The sequence below is a fragment of the Pristiophorus japonicus genome, chromosome 13, assembly GCF_044704955.1.
Source record: "Pristiophorus japonicus isolate sPriJap1 chromosome 13, sPriJap1.hap1, whole genome shotgun sequence".
Taxonomy (NCBI): domain Eukaryota; kingdom Metazoa; phylum Chordata; class Chondrichthyes; family Pristiophoridae; genus Pristiophorus; species Pristiophorus japonicus.
In genome coordinates, this window is record NC_091989.1 from 146,996,349 (window position 1) to 147,022,305 (window position 25,957).

Here is a 25,957-nt window from a genome sequence, read left to right on the forward strand (position 1 = left end):
CTTGGAGCTTCTCTCTTATTGTCTCCTCCCTGTCCTCTGTTTACAACCAGGACATTTCTATCCTAATCTTTGCCATGTCTGTGTAACCTGAAGTCCCCATGTCCATTTTTGTGCACATTTTGACTACCGCTCCAGACGCAAGCCCATTATTTCTATCTCCCATTGTCTTTCTGTTTACCTCTCTGAAACATGGATGAGCCATAATTTCCTCCAATTAAGCATTGCACAAATTCTGTTCTCTTGCCACCGAATCCATCCTCCTCCACGCCCACTGTCTCGAGCTGAATCAGACTAGTCGCAACCTCGGCATCCTATCTGAGCTTCCGACCACCTCTCCTCTCCATCACAAAGACTGCCTACTTCCACCATCGTGATATCGCCAGTCTTAGCCCTTGCATCAGCCCATCTACTGCTGAAACTCTCATCCATGCTTTTGTTACTTCCAGATTTGACTCTTCCAATGATCTGGATGGCCCCCCATCTTCCACCCTGCATAAACTTGAGCTCATCCAAAATTCTGCTGCTGTGTCCTAACTTACACTGAGTCCTGTTTACCCATCACCCCTGTCCTCACTGATCTACATTAGCTCTTGGCCTCTCTTAAAATTCTCATTCTTCTGTTCAAATCCCTCCATGGCATCACACCTCTCTTTCTCTCTCACATTCTTCAGCTCTACAACCCTCCAAGAACTCTGCGTTCCTCCAGTTCTGGTCTCTCATGCATCCTCCATTCTCTTTGCCCCATCGTTGGCAACCTGCTTCTATGCTGTACATTCTATGAATGCCGCAAAGTTGCTGTACCTTACAAAGGCCTTTGACACCGTCAACCGCGAGGGTCTATGGAGCGTCCTCCGTTTCGGATGCCCCCAAAAGTACGTCACCAACACACACAATTTTAAAATCTAAACGTGCAAGGGCAAGTCTAACTAAGGGCAGACGCCGTTAGATGATCTGCTACAGCAAATTATGGCCTGTTTTTAACACTAAAATGCAAATACAGTGTTATATCATCTGAAATATAAACCTCGCTATCAAAGCTTTGGTAATTTGAACACAGATTGTACAATTGAAAACTATTTCTCCAACTTCAAAGTTTTATCAATGGGAGCAATCTATTTCAAAATACACTCTATTCTATGATAAGTTAATGGTTAAAAATACTTTTTAGATCTACATTGTACTGATTTGTCTGTTCTTTTAGCTGGTTTTTTTTGTTACAGGATGAAATATCTGTGGACATCCCATATGTGTGTCTTTGCATCAGCAGTAATTTGCAGCAATCATTTGTGGAGTCTGAGCCTCAAAGCAGTACGGCTGTATTCTCCTCAGTGGGTCAGTGCCGTTAGCACACATAGTGCGCCATTCATTTTGAATCAGAAGTTCAATTTTATGTCTAACGTAGTTTGTTGTAACAAAATGTCCTATAGAGTCTTGAATATTAATGCCCGCTGTTCTCAATAAAGTTATACAGTATGTACTTGACTTTTAAGAGTTATGTCTAGACTTTCCTGTTGAGGTGAAGTCACTTTTTGCACAATTTGTTCCACACTATCATGTCGTGGTTTCAACAAAGTGTAGAATGACACATGTCGCATATTTATTTTCTCTAAATGCAAGTTAAATAATTGTTTTCTGACATTCATTAGCATTTCTAAGCATTAAACATACAAGTACCTCATTAATTCACAACCATTAAATTGCTCATATTTTTAAATCCTACAAAGACTTGTCCACTATTTTAATATATTTGGCCAGAGCATTTTGTGATCATTTATTTAGACCTATGATGCCTGTGCTTAGGAGTTAGTTGTAAGTGATCCCATTAACAACTGACTTTCATTTCTTGCATGACATCAATTTTATTATATAACTTGAGAATGTAATTAAGAACAGACTTTACACAGAAACTGTGTAATTTACCTAAAATCAGTAGCAGCAAAAAGATGGTGTGGTAATAGTGACAGACTCAATATCTGGCTACAGTACATTATTTCCAACAGAGAAGTTTCAGTAACTGAAAAACATTCACAGCAACTAAAAAGAGATATAATGCAAGGAATAGCTTCACCATTGAGGTTTTGATCAGCTATGTATTTTCAGATTCAATTGTGTAGTCAACACATAGAGGGTACGAAATTGGCCGACATACCACCGCCCGCGAACCACCAGCGTACTTCCCAAAGGGGCAATTTTGGTCAGAAAACAGCAACATACCGCTCGGTGGAATACTCATCAGTGGCATACCGCCGAGCGGTATGCACACCGTCCGGCGTGCAGGGACCACCCACAAACCGCCCAAAAAGTGCTATTTTTATCGCATACCACCTGAAAACCACTGACCACTTACCATCGCATGTCGTCCTGGAAAAGGTGATTTTACACGATGGTAGGTGGCCAGGAATGGGTGGAGTGCACGGAGCCGCCATTTTGGAAATCAGGAACTGTCAGCTAAAGCAGCAGCTCTGTATCTCTGAGGTGAAAAGTGATTTTAAAGTGTGATTTTGATTGGAAAAGGTAATATTTACTATTACTGAGTAAATTATTAATATAGGCATTTTATAATTTTTTTGATGGAAAAATATTGCGGAGATTTAAAAAGAATGGGGCTTGTGTTATCTCAGCCTGTATTGATGACAACCTGTTTAATGGAGGAACCAGATGTGAGGAAGTTTATTGAGCAGAGTTATAAGGCTCATGGAAGAGGTCGCAGAATGATGAGGAGGGGGAGGCTTCACCCACAAAGGATCTTCAGGGAGAAGTGTTCATACTTGGACCTGACCGATCGACAGTGTGTCCAAAGGCTGTGCTTCCGAAAAGAGGTCATCACTGAGATTTGCCAGTTCATTAAGGCAGATCTGCAGCCCAGTAGCACCAATATTACTGCACTTTCTGTTGAAATGAAGGTGACTGTGGCACTTTCCTTTTATGAATGTGAGTCTCTTCAATCATCAGCTGGGGACACGTGCGCTTTTCTCAGTACGCTACTTATCGGTGCATTCGACAGGTAACCGAAGCACTGTATGCACGCCGGATGGAATTTATAAACTTCCCAATGACCAGGGAAGCTCAGAGTGACATGGCTTTGGGATTTGCACGCATTGCCGGCTTCCCCAAGGTGCTCTTGACTGTACCCATATTGCCCTGCGAGCACCATTACAGGAGGCGGAGGTGTACCGAAACCGGAAGGGATTCACTCCCTCAACGTGCAGCTGGTATGGGACCATACACAGCGGATAATGGTAGTGAATGCCAACTTTCCAGGGAGCATCCATGATGCACACATCTTGCGGGAGAGCACTGTGTCTGACCTGTTGAAGTCTGAGTAACAAGGTAAATGCTGGATGCTGGGCAACAAAGGATCCGGCCTCACTACCTGGCTCTTGAACCCCTGCGGAACGCTCACACAGGACCCAAGCAACGATACAATAAAAGCCATATAGCCACATGTAACATAATTGAAAAGACTATTGGAGTGCTGAAGCAGCACTTTCGATGCTTGGACCACTCAGGAGGCAGGCTGCAATACTACCCTGAGCAGGTTGCTAAGTTTACAGTGGTGTGCTGCATGTTGCATAATTTAGCAATCATGCGGGGACAGGAATTGCCACAGGGACCACCTGAGGAGAGAGTGCAGGAGACGGAGGAGGAAGAGGAGGACAATGAGGGGCAGGAGGATGACGAGGAGCTTGCAGATGAACCCATGGCACCACCCCCAACACCACAGCGGAGGGCACGCAGAGCGTATGCCACTGCAAAATTGTTACGTTAGCAGCTCATAAATAAACGCTTTGCTTGAATGTGGAGAGCTGCACTTTAGGACCTTCATGACTGTTACCCCAAAAGTTTGACACTGTACAAGAGTGGTTAAATTCAATTCAAATGTTTATCTAAACATTTTAAAAATATACAACAATTTCAAAACTTTGTAAAAGTGAACAACTGTTGCAACTTTAAATAAAAAGTTTAACAAAACTTACAAAACTTTAATACCAACTTTAACAAACATTTTACTTTCCCCGCCCACGCCCTCTGCCCCATCTGCGGCTGCGTGGTGCATCACCATTAGGACTGTCGTTGGGGGGGGGGGGTTAGAGAGTGAGTCATTGCAGGTGCAATAACTGGGGCCTCAGGAGAAGCTCGCGATGTGGAAGACAAAGCTTCAGAGCTGGGCGATGATGTCAGCTCCCCATGTGCTGTTGACCTGACTACTTTGGCACGTGGGGGTTCTGCGCCATGTCCCGATCATGTTCATTGCCGCATGGCTTCGACGGCGTCGGCAGTTTGCTCCATCGCGGTTCTATCAGAGCGGCTTTCCTCCGATTGCCGCTCTGATAGAGCTGCGATGTTAGTGCCTATTGTAGAAATGGCCTTGAGTAGCTCTCAACCTATGTCGACACTGGCCTGTGACAGACGCACCATGTTCTGGTACACACCTACTGCAACTGATCTTTCCTGCACCAACCTCCATTGCTGTGGCAAAGGCGATGCAACACTGCTGCGCATGGCTTGCTGCGCATGGCTTGGTCCGGCAGATTCAGAGGACCCATGGGGGAATCCTATGAATATAGACTCCATGCTGGTGGAGGATGTTCCACATGCAGCTGGTGCATCCTCCTCCAGCTCCACCTCCACTGGCTGCTGGCTCTTCCTGTTCCTGTTCCTTTTCCTCTTCCTCGTCAGGAGAGGGCTGGGTGACACCAGAGGTGGAGGCAGTGGGTCTGTTGTCGATGTCACTGTGGTCTGAATCATTAGAGTCTGGAAGTACAAAACATTTGAAAAAGCTTGACAGCGGGGAAGGGGTGAGGGTTACATAGTACAGTGACTTATCGCAGTCTTACTTAAATGTCCATCACTGCTGCAGTACTGCATTGCATATCGCAGACAAGAATACATATATGAATTGCGTTACATGCCCCCAACAGTTCAGTACATCACATGCGACTAACATTACAGTGCAATAAACTTACATTACATTACATCAGGCCAACATTACAGTTACAATTAAAACACAGATTGCATTTTATTCAACTTACCATCTTGTGTGAGTGGGTCAGCTCCAATGCCAATGGTGGCATGGTTGCTATCCCCAACCAGGGACAGGGCACGGATCTCGATATCTGTAAGCCGCTCCTGGGTTGTGGGGTCACCCCCCCCCCGCCCCGTACGACGCTGATCGGCCGCTATTGCAGAAAGGAAAGTAAATCAAAGTATAAATCTTCAATCCATTTAACATGGCACAGATAGACACACACACACACACACACATTTTAAAAAGCACTGCGTTGATCCTCGTCATTGCCTGAAAAGCACGAATACATCGCTGTAACCTTAAGATAAATAAAAACATCATCCGTGTGACACAGAACCTACATTTACATAGTACATAGCATATGGTAGGGGGGCATAAATAAAATCATTACTTACTCTTGCAACCCTCACCAGGTCATTCCACATCTTTCAGAACCTTTCCCCAGTGCATACCATCGTACTTTTCGAGGACACAGCTTCCCCGATCTCGTCCCAAATTTGGATGTACTCCTTTGGGAGGGGCTTTCCATGACCACCCTTGGTGAGGTCGGAGTACCTCTCTGTGATGTGCTCCAGAAGGACAGGTAACTCCATCTCATCGAAGGCAGGCGCCTTCCACCTCCCCTCCTTGATATTCCTGCGTTTGGATGTTTTCTTTTTCATTGGCATAATTTTTTTCTGATTATTAATTTTCCCTTAAATATCTGTTCTTGTGTTGAAACTGAATAATTATTAGTTGCGACCAAATTTTTCCACTAGGCTATCTATTTTCAAACTCACTGGCCTTCGACTATCTTGCTGCTCCTGCTCTCCCTCCTCCCTCCTCCTCCTCTTCCCCTTCCTCCTCCTCCTTCCTCCCTCTTCCTCCTCCCTCCTCCTCTTCCCCTTCCTCCTCCCTCCCTCCTTCCTTCCTCCTCCTCCTACCCTTCCTCCTCCCTCCTCCCCCTTCCTCCTCCCCCTTCCTCTTCCTCTTCCTCCATGGGTGACCCCTGACCACGGGTAAAACGCTTGTGGGAAAAAAATTTGCGCATGCGCAATTCCGTGTCGCACCGCCCATCGAACAGAGTCACTCTTGATCGACTACTAAGATGCATGCCGCTGACATAACGCCGAAAATGTTTTCACCAATTTTGCCGCCTTCGGTCTCAGCGGTATGCCAGTAGCATGAAACGACATACCGCTAGCCATTATCATCATAGGCAGTCCCTCGGAATCGAGGAAGACTTGCTTCTTAGGTGGCTGTACAGTCCAATACAAGAACCACAGTCTCTGTCACAGGTGGGACAGATAATCGTTGAGGGAAGGGGTGGGCAGGGAGCCTGGTTTGCCGCACGCTCCTTCCGCTGCCTGCGCTTGATTTCTGCATGCTCTCAGCGACGATACTCGGGGCTCACCTCCCTCCCGGATACACTTCCTCCACTTAGGGCGATCTATGGCCAGGGACTCCCACCTGTCAGTGGGGATGTCGCACTTTATCAGGGAGGCTTTGAGGGTGTCCTTGTAACGTTTCCTCTGCCCGCCTTTGGCTCATTTGCCTTGGACGAGTTCCGAGTAGAGCGCTTGTTTTGGGAGTCTCGTGTCTGGCATGCGAACTATGCGGCCTGCCCAGCGGAGCTGATCAAGTGTGGTCAGTGCTTCAATGCTGGGGATGTTGGCCTGGATGAGGACACTAATGTTTGTGCGTCTGTCCTCCCAGGGGATTTGTAGGATCTTGCAGAGATATCGCTGGTGGTATTTCTCCAGCATCTTGAGGTGTCTACTGTACATGGTCCATGTCTCTGAGCCATACAGGAGGGCGGATATTAATACGGCCCTGTAGACTATGAGCTTGGTGACAGTTTTGAGGGCCTGGTCTTCAAACACTGTACCGCAGAGAAATGGGCGGACCATCGGTATCAACCAATTTTGGTCTCCGAGTTTATAAATTAAGAACATTTCTGTTAAGATTACTTTAAGTTGTTTAGATTGTTAGTTTAAAGTTGGAAAGTGCATGCTTTTTTATGATTTTAATTATTTGAGTTTAATTAGTATTTACAACTTGCCACTAGATGTCAGTGCTATGACAGGTAATCTTGAAGGCGAAAGTACTATCTTTTGCACCTAAGAAATAATGCTGTATTTCAAATAGCCAGTTGTTTCACATCCTTTCCAGTTCAATAATGTACATAACATATATCCTTTTTCAGGACTGTAATTTTACTATACATTTCCAAACACAAACATTAGCCTATAACAATTGGAATGACTTGGGCATTACTGTGTTTGTTTTATACAAAGCAAAATTAAAAATAGATTATCAGTGGCTTCAAAAATGGACACAATTTCAAGATTTTTTATAAATAGCAGCTGTATTGAATGGCTGATTGAGTCGGACAAGATACTTCTTTCCACCTCTGTGGCCTGCCTTTTAATCTAGCCCAAATGATGGGATGAACATCTCTTGTCTTGACAGTAAAATGAGATTGAATGTGAATCAGTTTCAATCAAGTTTCTAGTAGAGTCGAACACAAAACTTCCCTTAATTTGGCACTAAACCAGCAGAGTCAGAGACCACGGTGTGGTTGATGTGATAAATGGAAAAATTCACACTGGCGCAGAAGCACTAGCTTTGCTGTGGCTTGTGATCTGATGATACTTTGCTTGATCAAGAATGCTCAATAGTAAAGCTGTAAAATTGAAAAGCATTCCATTCCTCACCACTGATATTCCTCAAATTATTTTGGAGGATCATAGAATGATGCAGCACGAAAGGAGGCCATTCGGCCCATCATCACTGTCGGCTATTTGGTAGAACTAACCAATTAGTCCTACTCCCTTGCTTTGGTTAATTTAGTACTTAATTGTAAATTCCTGTCAACTTTTTTGTTTTGCTCAGGTTATCCAAGTTGCAAAGCTTACAGTCCAAAGTTAACAGCATTTTACTCTGCAATATACCTTATGTGGCTACTGTGGAGTTTTATGGATTTTCAGCAGATGAAATAAATCTATCTACACCTGGGGTTTCATTCAGCTTTAAAGCAGGTTAAAATATAAATTAAACTGCTTAAGAAATAAAAGTATGGGTGCATTTTAATTGTACAGACATGCTTCATTTCCAATAACAAAAAGTTCTCTGGCACCCCATTTCAGTCCGGAGTGCAAGTCACTTTTGGTTTAGTCAGAAAATATTTCTGCTCTCTAATTGAAAAGAAAATGCAGAAAATATTATTAATGAGGAACAGAAATCCCATTTTAACAAATAAGGCAAGCCAAAGATACATTTGTGTCTGATGAATGCCAAATATATTTCAGCATTTTTTGATTCTTTCTGATGAGGATTTAGTTTTCACAAGGTTACAAATACAGATGAGGAAGGTCATTTGGTGGTTCTTGTTTCATCCGTTTGAAAGACCACTCAACGCAGCATCCAATTGTTAAATGATTCCTAGATTTTTATCTCACCTACTCCACTTGTCCACATTGGAATTCATCTGCCCATTAATCTGTCCACTTTATGGGCCCAAGTTTCCACATGATTCGCGCCTGATTTTTAGGAGCAACTGGTAGAGAACGGACTATTTTAGAAATCGCAATTCTCCACATTTTTTTTTCTGCAGTTCTAGTCAGGTAGAACAGTTCTAGTTTAGAACAGAATGTTTTCTTCAAAAGGGGGCGTGTCCGGCCACTGACGCCTGATTTGAAAGTTTCCACAGTGAAAATGTACTCCAAACTAAAGTAGAATGGAGCCAGTGAAGATTTTTGTAGAACTGAAAAAACCTGTTCTACACATTAAAAAATTAGGCGTCCAGAACGAGGTGGGGGGGAGGGGGGGGGAAAGGGAACTCATTAAATTCGACAATAAATCCTTATTTATACTTCTACAAATATTATACAAATAAATCCAACCTGAATAAACATTTATAAGCCAAGAAAAGATTAAATAAACCATCTTCCTACCTGTGTGAAAGTGCTTCAGCCAGGGAGAATTCTGCAGCTGTTCGTGCCGCTGAGCGGGAGCGGGAGCAGGAGCGGGAGCGGGAGAGAGAGTGGGGGGGAGAGAGTGGGGGGGAGAGAGGAGGGAGGGAGAGAGTGGGGGGGAGAGAGGAGGGAGGGAGAGAGAGGAGGGGGGGAGAGGGAGAGAGAGGAGGGGGGGAAGAGGGGGAGGGAGAGAGAGGAGGGGGGGAGGGAGAGAGAGGAGGGGGGGAGGGAGAGAGAGGGAGAGGGGGAGAGAAGGGGAGGGAGGGGGGGAGAGAGCGGGGGGGGGAGGGGAACAGGAGCGCGGGTCAGGTCAGTCGGGGGGGGGAGCGGGGGTCGGGTCTGGTCGGGGGGGGGCGCGGGTGTCGGGTCTGGTCGGCGGGGGGGGCGCGGGTGTCGGGTCTGGTCGGCGGGGGGGGGGGGCGCGGGTGTCAGGTGTCGGGTCTGGTCGGCGGGGGGGGGAGCGAGTGTCGGGTCTGGTCGGGGGGAGGGAGCAGGAGCTGGCCGTGGGAGGAGCCTCATTCACGCAGCCCCAGTGAGGCCATTCAGCCAGGGCTAGGGGCTGCGTGCTTCGGGCCCCTCCCACACAGTTCGGCGCCTGGAGCTACTGCACTTGCGTGCTGACTGTAGCGCGCATGTGCAGAGGTCCCGGCACTGTTTTCAGCGCAGGGACCTGGCTCCGCCCCCCCACAGCTGGTGCTGGCTGCGCCTACGGCCAGAGGACTTGTAAGTAGGTGGAGAATACCGAGGATCTTTTTAGGCGCCGTTTTAGGCGCGAAAAACGGGCGCCCAGCTCGGAGGGGCGCCCGTTTTTTTTCTTGTGGAAACTTGGGCCCATTTTATCCAATTGTTTTTGACATTTTAAGCAGCTCCATCAGAATCAATGACCTCTTCTATTTTAATGTCAGCTACAATTTTGACTTATTTGCATTGAATTTCTGAATCCAAGTCATCAATGGAAATTAGAAACTGTAATGATTCCAATACTGATCCTTGAGGAACCCCATCTTGAAATAACTACTTTTAAAAAGTACTTGTTAAAAAGTATCCGTTTCAAAGATTTAACCTGAATTTACCACAGCTGTGAGCTCAATTTATAATCTTTTGCATGGAACTTTTAGATGTTTTTTGGAAATCTAGATACATCAAGTTGTAGGCTTACCATAGACCAGTTGGCATGTCATTTGCTCTAAAAAGCCAAGAAGGTTGGTCAAACAGGATCTTGCCCCTATGAATCCATGTTGACTAAGTTATTTTAAACATAACCCGAAATTTTACTCCCAAGTAATCAATGCCATTGTTTTCCATTGTATTGAAGTAAGACTAATGGGTCAGACTGTTTCCAATCTGCTGGTATCATTTAATCTTTAGATCTCTTGTTTTTGCAGGTCGGTGTGATGAGGTTTACCATTCCTATAATAATCTTCATTTACTTTTACCACGAGGTAAGATTTATTCCAGTAATATATATAGGGCCCGAACTTGGTGGAAGCCAAGTTCCACCCAAGTGCCGCCCAAAGGACTGCCGAGATACCTGACGGTACTTTGGGCGGGAGTTTCATGAAAAAGTCCTTGAAAGACCGCCCACGGCAAAACAACGACTTACACCGTGAATCTGGGTGGTACCAATCAAATTTTTTTTTTTAAATGATCAAACAGAGAATTTAAGAGGAATATTTCTACACAGAGGGTCCGAAATTCAGGCCCATGAGAAAGCTGGCGCATCTACCTTTTTTTAAAGATGTTTTTAATATTTTTACCGTCTGGTCCGATGAGGTGGACTCTTGATTCATTTTCACCTCTTTGCCAATTTTTTGGGAGCTGACCGGAAGTCTGTCATAATGGAGGTGGAAGTGTGGCAGTAAGTGCTGGTGAAGGGCGGAAGTGGGGGCGGGACAGAGTCTCGAGCGGTGATGACGTCAGTGCGCGTGTGCATCACCACATCTTTCCCCTCATTTAAAGGGGAGAGAAGTAGCGAATTTTTAGGTTCTGCCACTAGGCCACACGAGGGAATGCCAGGCTGCCTGTTAGCGGCCCAGCCAAACCCGGGGTCATAATTGTCCGGCCGATCGGGAAGTCGATCGGCAAAAAAAAACATGGCGGCTGCAGCAGTGCGCCCTCCCTTGAAGGGCCACCGTGCTGCCGTGGCTCTCACAGTGACGGCGAAGGGCACTGGCAGAAAAAGCTGTCGGGGCACCGCACAGCAGATCGGCGATTTTTTTTGAGGTAAATTTCACGGGAGGTACAATGGAGGTCTGGGAGAGCGGCGGTGCGTGCTTTGATGATGCGCTTGGGGTGGTCGGCAGCAGCGGGGCAGAAGTGGTGGACCGCCCGAGGTGAATTTGAATTGTCGCGGCCAATGGACTGTAACGAAGTGGCCACTCAATTCCGCCGCATGGCCGCCGCAAAACAATGATAACAGGCCTTATCCAGACCTTGAATTTTGACCTGAGAGAGTGGTGAGAATGTGGAACTCGCTGCCACATGGAGTGGTTGCAGTAAAAAGCATTGTTGCATTTTAAGGGGAGTTTTGATGCATGCATGAAGGAGAATGGAATAGAGGGGTATAGGGCCAAAGTAGAAGAGGTAATTCGAACAGTAGGGTGCTTGTGTGGAACATACACTCCAGCATAGATCAGTTGAGCCAAATGGCCTGTTTCTTTGCTGTAGATTCTATGTTCTCTGTAATTATCCTGATGGTTGATAACGCCTTTCCATTGTCATCTATTATAAGCCCACAGACTTCCACAGCTACCTGGATTATGCTTCCTCCCATCCCACTTCCGATAAACACCACATTTTTCTCTAGATATCTACATCGCTGTCGTATCTGCTCTATTGGCACCAGAGCTTCTAAAATTTTCTTCGCCAGAAGCATATATGCTCTTCCCTTCAACTCGTAATAATGAACACAACTCTGATGGAGGGCTCTGCTGAGTTCTGGAGTTGGCCAGTTTTCTGTGTTTCCTATTTTATTTCAGATCTTGTGCCCTTCCTGTCCCTTTCCCCATCTTTTTGCATATTCCATCCCACCAGTCTTGGCATTCATTGCTTCATCTGCCATTTCCATCACCTACAGCATTTCCATCACCTCTCCTCTGGCTTTCACCACCACCACCACCACCCCAATTTCAATCTACCCTCCTGGCATTTTCCTGTGAAACCACAAGATTCAACAGCTGTCCATTACCTTTTCCCATACCACTGGCCTGTGTCCCAAACATTTATTTCATGGGAGACGGCAATTTACAGGTACTTCCTCCAATCTAGTATACTGTATTTACTACTCACAGTATGGTTTGATCTATGTTGAGGAGACCAAATGCAGATTAAGTGACCACTTTACCAAATATATCCATGTGGCATTGATCTCCTTGTGACATACCGCTTTAACTTCTCCTATTTCCACTCTGATTTCTACATGCTTGGCTCTGACACTGTTCCAGCCAAGCCCAACAGTTTCAGGAACAGCATTTCTTATTTGTCCTGGGAACTCTGAAGCCCTCTGTGCTGAACATTGACATTAGTCATTTTAAGCCTGAGCTACAACCTAATTTTCTTTTCAGCAGTGGGTTGTGGGAGACTTTGTTGGGAGGGGAGATGGGTTAAGGCTTTGATTGTGGATCCTTCAACAGAACACAGCTGCAGCTTGGGGTTCTGCAACCAGGTGGTGGCCTGTTTTTTTTCTTTGGGACTAGCAGACCTATTAGGCTCGATTTTTCCTAACAAAGCAGGAGAGTGGTGGGTGACGTCCGGCATGGACTGCGACCCCGCTTCTGGCTCCATGTCGGCTCCCCCCACGACTGCCCCTGATTGGGATATTAAGCCTGCCCCACGAGGTTTTCGACCAATTAAAAGGATGTGGGTCACCAGCCGGTTTCCTAAAAGGGACCATGCCCACATTCATTTTGACAGTTGTGCTGTCAGTGTTCTGCAGCATCGAGGTAGTGCAAGCACTGCATGGCCGCACTCAGGCTCTCCATGACTCCACATGCTTATGGAGGGAGTCACAGCATGCAGGGAGGTTCTCTTTCCTTGCCATGGGCAGAAGAGACTTCCCCAGGACAGCAGCGCAGTCTAGTTGCACATTGCATAGGAGGGCTCAAGCAGGAATGTCATCAGGAGGACCAGGCTGCAGTGGCGCAAATCTTTCAGTGATCTGAGTAGATCACGAAACGTTATGCAAAGTCACACTCAACCTCATTCTGATGTGTCTCACATCCCCATCACTCTGCCTTCCGTACCCTACCCCTGCACATTTTTACTCACACCAACTTACCTTGCACCTCCAGCCATCCCTCTATCTACATATCGCTATCTCACTAGCCACCCCTCACACTCACCCTCATCCTTGTCCAATCATACCAACTAACAACACATAAGGTTAGCTACTTGGGTCTTTTAGCCAATGTTCATTTAAAGTTTATGTTGATGTATTGTCAAACGTTGAAATCTTTATTTTCAACACTTTGCCTTCTTGGACAGATCTGTGTGCACCTTTGGAAGTGGCCTACTGAATCGCAGTGAATGGTGAGACATAATGGTCCCGCCCCAATGGTGATGAGTGTGAAAGGAATGGCTTCGCATTGTAGGGATGCTTTATGGTGCTGGTGTGGGGTGGTGTTAACCTGAATCATCATGTGGCAGCCAGGGTGTACAACGTCAAGTGAAGTCAATCTGGCCATGGTGAGGCCATCCCTGGCATCCCGGGCAGCAATATGGTCGGGTGCTGATGCCCTGTGTCCTGTGCGCAGCTTCAGGTGATTGCAGAGAAGGTTGGTGCTGTTGTTGGTGATGCTGGTGTGCCTGGTGATGTTGGTGTTCGGGCTGATCGTGGTGGGATTCTGAAGACCAAGGTGAGATTTTTTTCAAGGGCTCCGATGCTGATGGAATAGATGGATGCTGAAGTTGAGGTGACACTGGATAGAGAGTTCACTCCAAACACTTCAAACCTCCATAAAGCTGAAAAGTGTATTCCAAATCCTGAAGGCTCCAGCTTCTAAGATTGGAAATTAAACAGCTGTGAAATGGTAGCTTTTTATACCACTTTTGCAGCTGTCAACTATTCACAACAATGGAGAGTCATTGAAAACACAACACACTTACCTGACATGAACTCCAAGCGCCGAGAACCTCATTAAAAAAAGCTGGAAAATGGTAAGTACCTGGTAAAAATGCTTTTTAAATACCTTTAAACAAGCTGCTAATGATTTGAATTGGCTCCCCTGCCGCTTGGTGTCAGGTCTGTGAAGACCCAGTACTTGGGAAACTGGCGTAGAGGCGTGCTGAAATCGTACTTCTGCCCCCTGTCCATCACTGCCATTTTGACAGCTGACCTGCCTCCGAACTCACATTTGCAGTGCCAGTAAAATTCTGGCCATTGTGTTTGTAGTGTTTCATTTTAGATCTTGTAACTTCCGCCCATGCTTTTCACCATCTGAGTTGAGTACACATCGTTTTAATCCATCTTTTCATTCACTCACTCATGATCTTTTATATCATTTCACAGGTTCCTATTAAATTCTTTAAGGACATTAGAATATCTGTTGTCTCTTTTCCTCCCCACTTCCTTGTTTCTCTCTTCTACATCTTACAAAAGAGCTTGTTTAGCTTTCACTTTCCAATTTTGATGAAGGGTACACACCTGAATTGTTAACTTCTATCTTTACAGATGCTGATGAACCTGTTGTCCATTTTCTGTTTTGACTTAAGATTGCTAGCATTTGCAGTTTCCGTTCACCCATCTCCCCTGTGCTCACTGACCTACATTGGCTCCTGGTTAAGCAACACCTCGATTTGAAAATTCTCATCCTTTTTACAAATTCCTCCATGGCCTTGCCCCTCCCTATCTCTGTAATTTCCTTCAGCCTCACAACCCTGCTGAGATATCTGCGCTCCTCAAATTCTGAAAATACTGAAAAATAAAAATCTTCTCAAAAAAAGCCAGAACACCTTCAGGGGACCTCATACAGGTAAAACACTGAAAAAAAAACATGTTCACTAACCTTTTTTTGCAGGTCTTCTTACTTACCATTGGGGTTAGACCTGTCTCCACATAGCGGTCTCTTCCCCCTGTTGCCGTCGACTCCCGCCTGCACCAATATGGTAGCTCGGCAAGCGGGAGGTCACTTATGCGAGTGGCCAGTGGCCGTCAGCGGGCAGTTCCCAGCAGTACTCCCCTCCCGCCGGCAGCAGACCAAGAGGAATCTGTCACCGAGGGGAAACTGCCGAAAAAACTTGGCGGCGGCAATGGGCAGTAAGGCCACCAATTTCAGGCCCTATATCTCTGGTAAAAGTATTAAAAAAATAATAATAATTTTCAAATCCAAATGAAATCTCTGATTCATCTCAACTGACATTTGCACTTGGACTTTTCCCAGATGGCAAGTGGCTGCTGGGTCATTGCCTCTGCTGGCTGCTGTATCAATGTGTATGAATAAATTTGCAATGGTTTGTTTCATCTTGATCAAGGTTTAGCCCTCCATTAACCCCTCCCCATGAGCTTGTCAGAAAGCGACTTTCCCAGAGGTTGTGGATTTATTCTAGATTACCACATCTACAGTCTTCCACCAGGACTCTAGGGTACGTGGCATCGGACCACTAAAGGTGGGAAATGTGGACAGAAAAATTATATTTGTTCAATATTTGGTCTCTTGTTTTTCTAGTTCTGGCCAAAGATAATGATTGAACTGTCAGATCTGAGGGAATTTTATGACCCTGATACAGTTGAATTAATGAACTGGATCAAGTAAGTTAAATGATTTTCCACTTATAAAATTACATTTGAATTTTTAACTTTAAAATTGTGCTAAAATCCATAACAAATCAAAACATGTGTTTTTTGCTTTAAGTTGGTGCTTTTACAGTTTATTGATTCGAGTTCTCCAGATTAAGACAACAGTGCATGAAATACTGGCTAAGGCAGTGGGATAAGCTGCAGAGAGAAGTGTGGAGTAGGAGTCAAGTATGTTTGGTGTCAGGAATAGTGATTTCTCATCAATTGAGTTTGATGGTTTTTGGCAGGATATAAGAGTTGTGATAGAGGACTGGAGGGTTACTGATATCATCATCATCATCACAGGCAATTCCTCAGAATCGAGGAAGATTTGCTTCCACTCTTAGAATGAGGCCTTAGGTGGCTGAACAGTCCAATAGGAGAACCACAGTCCCTGCCACAGGTGGGACAGACAGTCGTTGAGGGTAAGGAAGAGTGGGACAAGTTTTCCGCACGTTCTTTCCGCTGCATGCGCTTGTTTCCTGCATGCACTCTGAAGTACCCCTAAAAAGCCCCAAAGTAAGGTGCATAGCCTGGGATCATTTAAACCTATGTATAAAGCTAGGGTAGAGAAAACACTATCAATCCTCATATAATTATGCTAACTTGCATAAACTAAAAGCTAGGGTAGAGAAAACCATGTATCATGTAATTCTGCTAACTTGCAAAATCTAAAAGCTAGGGTAGAGAAAACACTGTATCATATAATTTTGCTAACTTGCAAACCTAAAATCGAAGCAGCAAGACAATCAGTGGTAGAATAATCACGAATCATCCGAGCAGATGAGACCTTGAGAAGGATACTACAAGACACGGTTACTATCTGTACAAGATAAGATATGATGAAATATAACTCAAAGAATGTAGACACACAATGCTTTAATTAAGAAAAATTATGAGATGCAGGCTTTGCCTGTGAGATAAGCTTGTACTAAAAGGTATATAATGCTGTAACTTAAATTTAACTGCGGAGCTGAGGGTCTGAGAGCGGGTCTCAATCTCTCTCCCAGGCCTGTGAATAAACCATTTTGAACCACATACCGGAGTCTGTCGTCTCTACCTGAGTGTTGACCTTGTATATCACTTGGTCCACTCCTCGGTCATCACAATTTGGCGCAGCAAGCAGGGTCTTGACGTCTTGCCATTTCCCAGGGACGTTGAGCGAAAAAGGGTGAGTGTTTTTCATTTACCACCCATAAATTAGAGTGCTCAAAACGGACTGTGGGATTTGACAAGATCGTGACCAAAGAACAAGTGGGGACAGACTTGAGTGAGTGGTGCGGTTCGGTGTAGCCGGGAAGGCGGCAGAATCCTCTAAACCAGGTAGGAGGCAAAATCCTAACCAAGTGCGCGACAGTAACAAGAAACAGGGGTGCTGAAGGTGGACGCAGGTTGATCGACACGAGCAGACGGTCTAATATCTCAAATGCCTAGCCTGAGCCTGAATTAAGAGGACTTAGTCCCACGTGACGGCCAGGATCAAGGAGGTGTAGGAAACACACTTAGACCGTAGGATCGTGACACCGAGCGACATCTCCTGTTCCCAGTATAGAAATGGCATGTAAAGATACACTAGATTGGGGGCCGGACGGCTCGCTTAGTAGATATTTTTCAGAAGACCATAAAAAAAAACCTGATAGTGACTATCTTAAGTGAAGTATGGATACAAAAATAGAGCCGGCCAAACAATAAACTTTGTTGAATGAAGAGAGAATTTTGTGAATGTCTGTCTTTGAATAAAAGTGCTTGTGTGATTTTTTGACTGGAATATTTGAGATGGGAATTAATTAATTTTTCGTGTGTCTGAAATCCTGTTTGAAAAAATGGTGGAGCAGTCTGTTTGTTTTAGCTCCTCACTTTTTCAGACAGAGTGAAAGTTTTTTTTAACCCTTTGTAGTGTTGTCCTGTATGTGGGAAGTTTTAAGAAAGTGTGAACCTAGAATTGAATTACATTTTAAGTTTGAAACGCAGGTGCGGATTTATTTGGATGGTAAGTTACGGAGCTAGGAAATACACAAAGGATAGGTTTGTTGAGCAAAACATAAAAAATGCGTGGTACCGTTGGTTTAAAAAAATGTTTTCGACACGCTCACTTGTCAAAAGAAAACACATAATCATTGATTACATTGGGTTGAAAGACAATAAATTTAGTCTAGGAATGAGATAAAGAACGGAGAAGGGAAATTGTAATGCTTTTTTTAAAAAAATGGCCTGCGTGAGTCTCTCGAGGCTGCGGGCTGGGGAAGTACGCCCCCATTCTCCTTTGTGTAAAACCTTGACACGAAAGCTTCTAGCTCAGTAAAAAGAGTTTTAAATAAAAGATTGGCAGTACAATATTTGAATTGGGATTTTGAGATATTTCAGGTGATTCTCCTTGATAAACATTTTAGTTGTATTGGAAAATCTTGGGTTTGGAAGCCTTTTAATAAAATTACACAACTACTGCGTCAGAAGCTGAAGCTTAAAAAGATGTAATTTATGAGATACTGTATCACAAAATTGAAGTTACAGAGCAAAAGATTACAGTTTTTGATCAGCTTCTAAAACAGAAGTTAGACACACAATTATAAAACAAGTACTTTGCATTCTGTGATCTGTGAATCACTATAAGCATAAATGAGAAGTCCGATATTAAAAAAAAAAACAGCGTTACCATATTTGACATTTTGTAATCCAACAATAAATACAAATACTACAAAAGGGGAGCAGAAATTGGGATGGGAGCAGTGAAGAGTTAATTTTGTTGTGAGGGTTTCAAGTACCACTGGTTAAGAAAAGGCACAACAAAATGAGATATATTTAAAATAAAAAGTTAAATCTGATCTCTTTTTTTAAAAAAAAAGAAATAAAACTAAAAGGTTTGGAAACAATCTAGAAATACCTTCAGTGAACAGGTCAAACTCCTGGGCAAGTGGGGAGATATATGCGAAGTGTAAAGGGACTTTGAAAAAATTAAAATGTTAAAATTGCAGGCATTAGCAGTTTAGAACAAAGGACAATATAAGTTGAACTTGTGACTTCAGATACGGTGGATGAAGAACCACAGAAAGTGAGATGTAATGGCCTTGAAACTGGAACATTTGAGATAACGGAAAGCAGCTTTCAAAGCCTGCGTGCTAGACTCTGTTCTAGTTATGGAAAAGTCATTTGAGATAACGGAAAGCAGGTTTTAAAGTAAATCCCAAAAAGGCACAAATCGGACAAGCTGTGGTACAGTATATCACTTGGTCCACTCCTTGGTCACCACTGTGATCAGCGCCCTCCCGGATGCACTTCCTCCACTTAGGGCGGTCTTTGGCCAGGGACTCTCATGTGTCAGTGGGGATGTTGCACTTTATCAGGGAGGCTTTGAGGGTGTCCTCGTAACGTTTCCTCTGTCCATCTTTGGCTCGTTTGCCATGAAAGAGTTCCGAGTAGAGCGCTTGCTTTGGGAGTCTCGTGTCTGGCATGTGGACAATGTGGCTTGCCCAGCGGAGCTGATCAAGTGTGGTCAGTGCTTCAATGCTGGAGATGTTGGCCTGGTCGAGGACGCTAATGTTGGTGCATCTGTCCTCCCAGGGGATCTGTAGGATCTTGCGGAAGCATTGTTGGTATTTCTCCAGCGACTTGAGGTGTCTGCTGTACATGGTCCATGTCTCTGAGCCATACAGGAGGGCGGGTATTACTACGGCCCTGTAGACCCCGGTATTACAGCCTTGTAGACCATGAGCTTGGTGGTAGATTTGAGGGCCTGGTCTTCGAACACACTTTTCCTCAGGCGGCCTAAGGCTGCACTGGTGCACTGGAGGCGGTATTGTATCTCCTCATCAATGTCTGCTTTTGTTGATAAGAGGCTCCCGAGGTATGGGAAATGGTCCACGTTGTCCTGGGCCGCGCCGTGGATCTTGATGACTGGGGGGTAGTGCTGTGCGGCGAGGACAGGCTGGTAGAGGATCTTTGTCTTACGGAGGTTTAGCGAAGGCCCATGCTTTCGTATGCCTCAGTAAATACGTCGACTATGTCCTGGAGTTCAGCCTCTGAATGTGCGCAGACGCTGATATAACACCTATAAGAAGGGAGAAAGGGATAAACAGGGTAATCCGTCAGCCTAACATCAATACTGGGTAAGCTTCAAAAGTATAAAATTAGTACCTGTACTCCATTGGAAAGCCATGAGTTCATTAAGAATAGACAGCACCGATTTGTAAAACTAAAGTCTCCTCTGACAACTTTAATAGATTTTCTGGATGAAATAAGAGAGCGTATTGATTAAGAAAACACAGTGGATGTTGTGTGTATGGATTTTCAAAAGATGTTTGATGAGATGCCACTTAGCAAGCTTGTTGATAAAATGAAGATGCATTATATTAAAGGTAACATGGCAACAATGGATAGGAAGTTGGATTAAAACCAAATAAGAGAATAAAGTTTATTTGGCAGCTGAATATAAAAATTGCTGTCCCTAAGGAGTGAGTGTTGAGGCCATGCTCTTCTGAATAGGGGGCACAATTTCAAAATTTGCTGACAACACAAAAGTAGAAGACATGATTAGCTATGAAGAGGGCTGCAAGCAACTTCAAGAGAACATAGAAATGTTAGTAGAATGGGCAATAGATGTCAGAAAAAAATTAATGTGGAGTGATATAATTTGGGAGGAAGAATAAGGAGAGGAAATATACATCAAAAGACTTAGAGGTTCAGATACACAAATCTTAAAAATGGGAGGACAATTTGATTTTAAAGAAAGCAATATGGGGTCCTAAATTGTATAAATAGGGGCAATAGAGTACAAAGTAAAGAGATAATGATAAACCTCAAATCATTGGTTAGGCCATAGTTACAATATTTTGTCTTGTTTTGGGTGCCATACTTAAATACTTGCCTTGGGAGTCTCGTGTCTGGCATGCGAACTTTGTGGCCTGCCCAGTGGAGCTGATCAAGTGTGGTCAGTGCTTCAATGCTGGGGATGTTGGCCTGGTCGAGGTCGCTAATGTTGGTGCGTCTGTCCTCCCAGGGGATTTGTAGGATCTTGCAGAGACATCGTTGGTGGTATTTCTCCAGCGACTTGAGGTGTCTATTGTACATGGTCCATGTTTCTGAGCCATACAAAAAGGAGGGCGGGTATTACTACTGCCCTGTAGACCATGAGCTTGGTGGCAGTTTTGAGGGCCTGGTCTTCAAACACTCTTTTCCTCAGGCGGCTGAAGGCTGCACTGGCGCACTGGAGGCGGTGTTGGATCTCATCGTCAGAGCCTGCTCTTGTTGATGGGGAGCTCCCGAGATAGGGGAAGTAGTCCACGTTGTCCAGGGCCTATAGCACTTCTGGTGATATCAGGGAGGTGTTTCTTGCAGCTGGGTTGTTAGAAGAGTATGACTTAATTATGTTTCTCTTTCTTTAAAACTTTGCTAGCAAAAATACTGACCTATAAAGAAGCCTTTATATCAGTGTTTAGTACATTATTAATTTGTTTTCCTTTCTCGCCCCACAGGTTAAAAACTTCTAAAGATGCTGTGTTTGCTGGAAGTATGCAGTTGTTAGCTGGAGTCAAGCTGTGTACTGGGAGAACCATAACCAACCACCCTCATTATGAAGATAAAAGGTTAAGGGAAAGAACAAAACAGGTACACATCTCCACACAGACAACGGATTAGATTGTATCCTTGTAATGACAGGTCTGTTTTCCTTATTTCAAATCCGTCTTTAGCTTCTGCTGTACTCCAAGCTGTTCCTGCGTTTTGGGTTATGGGTGAGCCTGTGTGTTTACTGGAGCAGCTGCTTTGATTTCATTGGGAGCCTGTGTTTCAAACTTATCTGTCATCAACTTAGAGAGGCCTGAAATAAAAACATGCTGGAAATACTCAGCAGGTCAGGCAGCATCTGTGGAGAGAGAAAGAGAGTTAACGTTTCAGGTCGATGATTTTGTCAAACTGTTCTGGCTAACAACTGAAAATACCGAGCTAAAGAGCTGGCTTTGGAGTATCCTAAGAGAGGCTTCCCTGGGGAAAAAAAATCATCAAAAAAATCCCACAAAAAACATTCCCAGTACCTATCACCACATAAACATAAATCACAAAAATAAAAAAAATTAAAACAATCACACTTACCTGATGTTTTCATTCCTTCCCCCTCAGCCACTGGGACAGCTCTGACCGCCTGTTTTTTTCAGGTGGTCCCACTACGGCGTGCTACGCGGCACTACAGGGTCAGCGGCAAACAAAAATAATTGCGATGTCAAAACCGGGGGTGTTGCTCACCTGCTCAATGCCCCCGGGCGATACTGGACAGCGCCACCAGCACCAGCACACTTAATGTGCCGAGCGGCACGAATGCCGGCGCTCACAGCTCCAAACTCCATTAGCGCCCCTGTTCCGACCCTTTCCAGAGGCGCTAAGCTAACGAATTTCTACCCCCTAGTGTCTAGAATGGGCATTTTGAGCTTTATAGTGTTCTAGTGAAGTACCAGCAGTTACAGATCTGTCACTGGTGATGTAAGTAATTTGAGACAATGTTTACAAGGAGTACACCAGTTGGAAATGGCAGGAAAACAAAGGCTGCCCCATGGACACCTAACAGCCCACCATGATGCCCCATAAATGGGCACCTAGCACTTCTGCCCATGAGAGGTTGCATACATGCGCAAATTGGCATTCCACACCAGTTTTGGACTCCTCTTGAAATTTCCAAGTCCAAACAGGTGAAGCGGTGCTCATTTGTGCCTGGCGGTGAGCGACCTAACCAGTGGTCCTTAAAAGAACCGCAGGAAGCCACGGGAAAAAAGGCCTGGAATATTTTGGGGGGGAATTTTTATAGGGCCAGGAAGAGCAGCAACGGCAATACTATGGCTCACTGCCAATTGCTGGGTAAGCCCCCTTCCCCCAATGCACCTCCCATCTCTTTTAGTGCCTGGCTCGGCTTGCTTGTGGAGCCACCAGATTATCAGTCCCTTGATTTGGCAAGCTGCATGCTAGCACTCATTGAGCACTGGGCAGCTCGTTAACTATTCTAATGAGGTCTGAATCTAAAACTGGTTTGGGCCTCCTGCTGAAGGATATGAGTGGGTGCAGCAGATTTGTGCCCATTTTGGGAATGTTTAAAATTGCCCCAAAGGGTTTAGATTATCATACAGTATATTGGCTTAATAGGAATTTTCCAATGTAGCATTGGCACCACTAAACTAAATATGCCTAGTGACTAAACTAATGGATGAGGAATAAAGTTTTGCATCTGTGCTTTTAGTGAAAAATACTTGGATACATGACAAATAAACTAGCTAGACTAGAAATTGTATTGGCATTAGAAAGCAGGTGATGATTATAGGCTCAAGAGATAATGTGTAGTGATATTCTGCAAGGGTCTCGCTGGAACACTTGCTGATTACACCATTGATAAATTATATGGAAGAGAGTACTTCTAGTGCAGGTGCAGCGTCCAGAATCCGGACTCGGGACCAATTGGTGGCAGGGATGTCCGTAATTTGTAAAATGTTCCGGAATCCATATCCGCCAACCCTGACGACCTCGAGGCCCCGCTGCTGCCTGACCTCAGACCTCGCCTCCACTCGTCTCGCCCACCACTGCAGCCCTTACCTCGGGGCCCCGTTGCTGCCCGACCTCGGGCCTCACCTTGCTGCCGCTGCCCTTACCCCGCCGCCACTTGCCTCACCTCGCTCTCGCCGCCGTTACCCTTGCCTCGGGGCCTCCTCACCGGCCCGCACCAACACCCAACACCTCCTCTGCGACGGGGTCTGCCGGCCCGAACACTTCCTTGGCTGCGGGGCCCCGCCCGAACAGCACCAGGGTGGCGGGGCCCGCCCTAACTCATCCTTGGCGGCGGGACCCCACCCGAACAGCTCCACGGCGGTGGAGCCCCGCCTGAACACCTTCCCCTCGGCGGGACCCCGCCCGAACAGCTCCACGGTGGTGGGACCCCGCCTGAACACCTTCCCCTCGGTGGGACCCCGCCCGAGCAGCTCCACGGTGGCGGGGCCAGCGGCCCGAACAGCTCCTTGGCGGCAGGGCCCCACCCGAACAGCTCCTTGGCGGCGACCTCCACACCTTTCTGACATTCCGAAATCCGGAAGTACCCGAACCTGGGCTTGAGCATTTCTGGATTTCGGACATCAGAAACATGTTCCGAAGTCCGGAAAAACATGAAAACTGGCTCGGCCCCGGTCCCAAGGTTGCCGGATTCGTGACACTGAACCTGTAATGTTCAAACATTGGCATTTGATGCTAAGCTGTCCAGCTAGATCGCTAATGTAGAACCGATTGACAGCTTTCAGGACAAATTAAGTGGATGGGCTACGGAATAGCTGATGGAATGTACTGTGGTTAAATGTAAGGAAATGTATAATATTTGTACATGTGGGTGATGTGCACTTTGGCAAAGGTAGCAAATGGAAGAAAATATGCCTGTGGTTGCTCACTTAAAGTATCTGGTTAATTAAAGCTGTTATTAATAAGGCAAATAAGATATTGGAGGATGTGCACCTCAAAGTTATTCAATTTTAAGCAAGAATGTGTTATCTACCCTGTATAACTCATTGTTGTCAATTCTGAAATGTCTGCATCTTTGAGTGCCCTATCTTGAAAGAACAATAGTGCACTGAAGAGGATTCAAAAGAAGATGAGCAGTTTGGCATTTAAAGCTATGTAGAGACTTTAACAGAATTGGCATTTTAATAGAGAACATAATATTGAGAGAGGACAATGCAGATTCTTGAAATACTGAAAATCATGGTTTATGGTTATTTATGGTTATTTGTGCATTTACTTAACTTGAGCAATAATTGCAGACGAGAGTCCAAGACTATAAAATTGATGAGCCTCAAACATAGATTGAGAAAAATAGTTTTCCCACTGTAGGGTAGTATATTACATGGGAAATACTCCTCGCAAAACAGTAAACGCTCTGTCAATTAACTTGTAAATGAGATATGAGCAAATTAGTTAGAGGAAATTTCTGCTCATGCAGTACTGAATGTCAGACAAGTAGTCTGCCAACTTGGAAACAGTGCAGGGGTCGAGCGAGGTAGTGGTGAGGTAGAGCCGGGTGTTGTTGGCATACATGTGGAAACTGACGCTGTGTTTTCGGATTATGTCGCCGAGGAGTAGCATGTAGAGGAAGCGGTCTGGGATAGATTCTTGGGTAACGGAGTAGGAGCGGGAAGAGAAACCATTGCAGGTGATTCTCTGGCTACGACTGGATGGATAAGAATGGAACCAGGCGAGTGCAGACCCACCCAGCTGGAAGAGGGTGGAGAAGTGTTGGAGGATGGTGGTGTACTCAACCGTGTCTCAGGCTGCAGACAGGTCAAGAAGGACGAGTAGGGATAGCTTACCTTTGTCACAGTCACATAGGATATCATTTGTCATTTTGATAAGAGCTATTTCAGTACTGTGGCAAGGGCGGAAATCTGATTGGAGGGATTCAAACATGGAGTTCCAGGAAAGATGAGCACGGATAGGGAGGCAACAATATGTTCAAGGACTTTGGAGAGGAAAGGGAGGTTGGAGATGTGTCAGTAGTTTGCAAGGACGAGGTCAAGGGTTGATTTTTTTTGAGGAGAGGGTTGATGACAACAGATTTGAAGGAGAGGAGGACAGTACCTGAGGAAATAGAATCGTTAACAATTTCAGCTAACATGGGAGCCAGGAAGGGAAGTTGGGTGGTCAGCAGTTTAATGGGAATAGGGTCAAGAGTATGAGGTGGGTCTCATGGACAAGATGAGCTCGGAGAGGGCATGAAGGGAGATAGGAGAGAAACTAGAGAAAGATGTGTGTTCAGGGCTAGGGCAGGGGGAACGTTAAAGGAAGCTTGGCCCGGTGGACTAGGGGAAGGGAGGGAAGCAGCAGAGGCAGCTGATCGGATAGTCTCAATCTTAGTGACAAAGACGTTCATGAACTCCTGGCACTTGTTTGGGTTGAGGGTGGAGGAGACGGCGGGAGGTATTTAAGAAGACTTTGCAGTAGAGAACAGAAGCTGGGGTTATCTTCTGCAGGTGATTAGTTATCTGGAGTCATCTTTAACAGTTATGTAGGAATTTGAGTTTAGTTTTTGAAACTTCCATTTGTACCTATTCAGCTCTCTCGGCAGATTAAATAGGATGGGAAGAATCCCTGATGGTATATGCTGAGTGCAGTTGGTTAGAAGGAGCCAAATGGCCTTTTGTCAATTTGTACTTCTTTAAGTTGTTCAGTTTAATACTGCTTGTATTGTCC

General features: G+C 45.1%; 1 protein-coding gene across 2 annotated transcripts in view; it reads left to right on the forward strand.

Moving 5' to 3' along the window:
* The window catches only part of dpy19l3 (dpy-19 like C-mannosyltransferase 3), a 171,592-nt gene that overhangs the window by 135,426 nt on the left and 10,209 nt on the right, over positions 1–25,957 (forward strand). For both annotated transcript variants that reach the window (XM_070898088.1, XM_070898087.1), the window contains exons 14-17: positions 1,221–1,332; positions 10,371–10,427; positions 15,648–15,730; positions 21,226–21,358. In XM_070898088.1, coding sequence (XP_070754189.1) covers positions 1,221–1,332; positions 10,371–10,427; positions 15,648–15,730; positions 21,226–21,358 — 385 coding nt within the window. The remainder of the gene's footprint in view (positions 1–1,220; positions 1,333–10,370; positions 10,428–15,647; positions 15,731–21,225; positions 21,359–25,957) is intronic.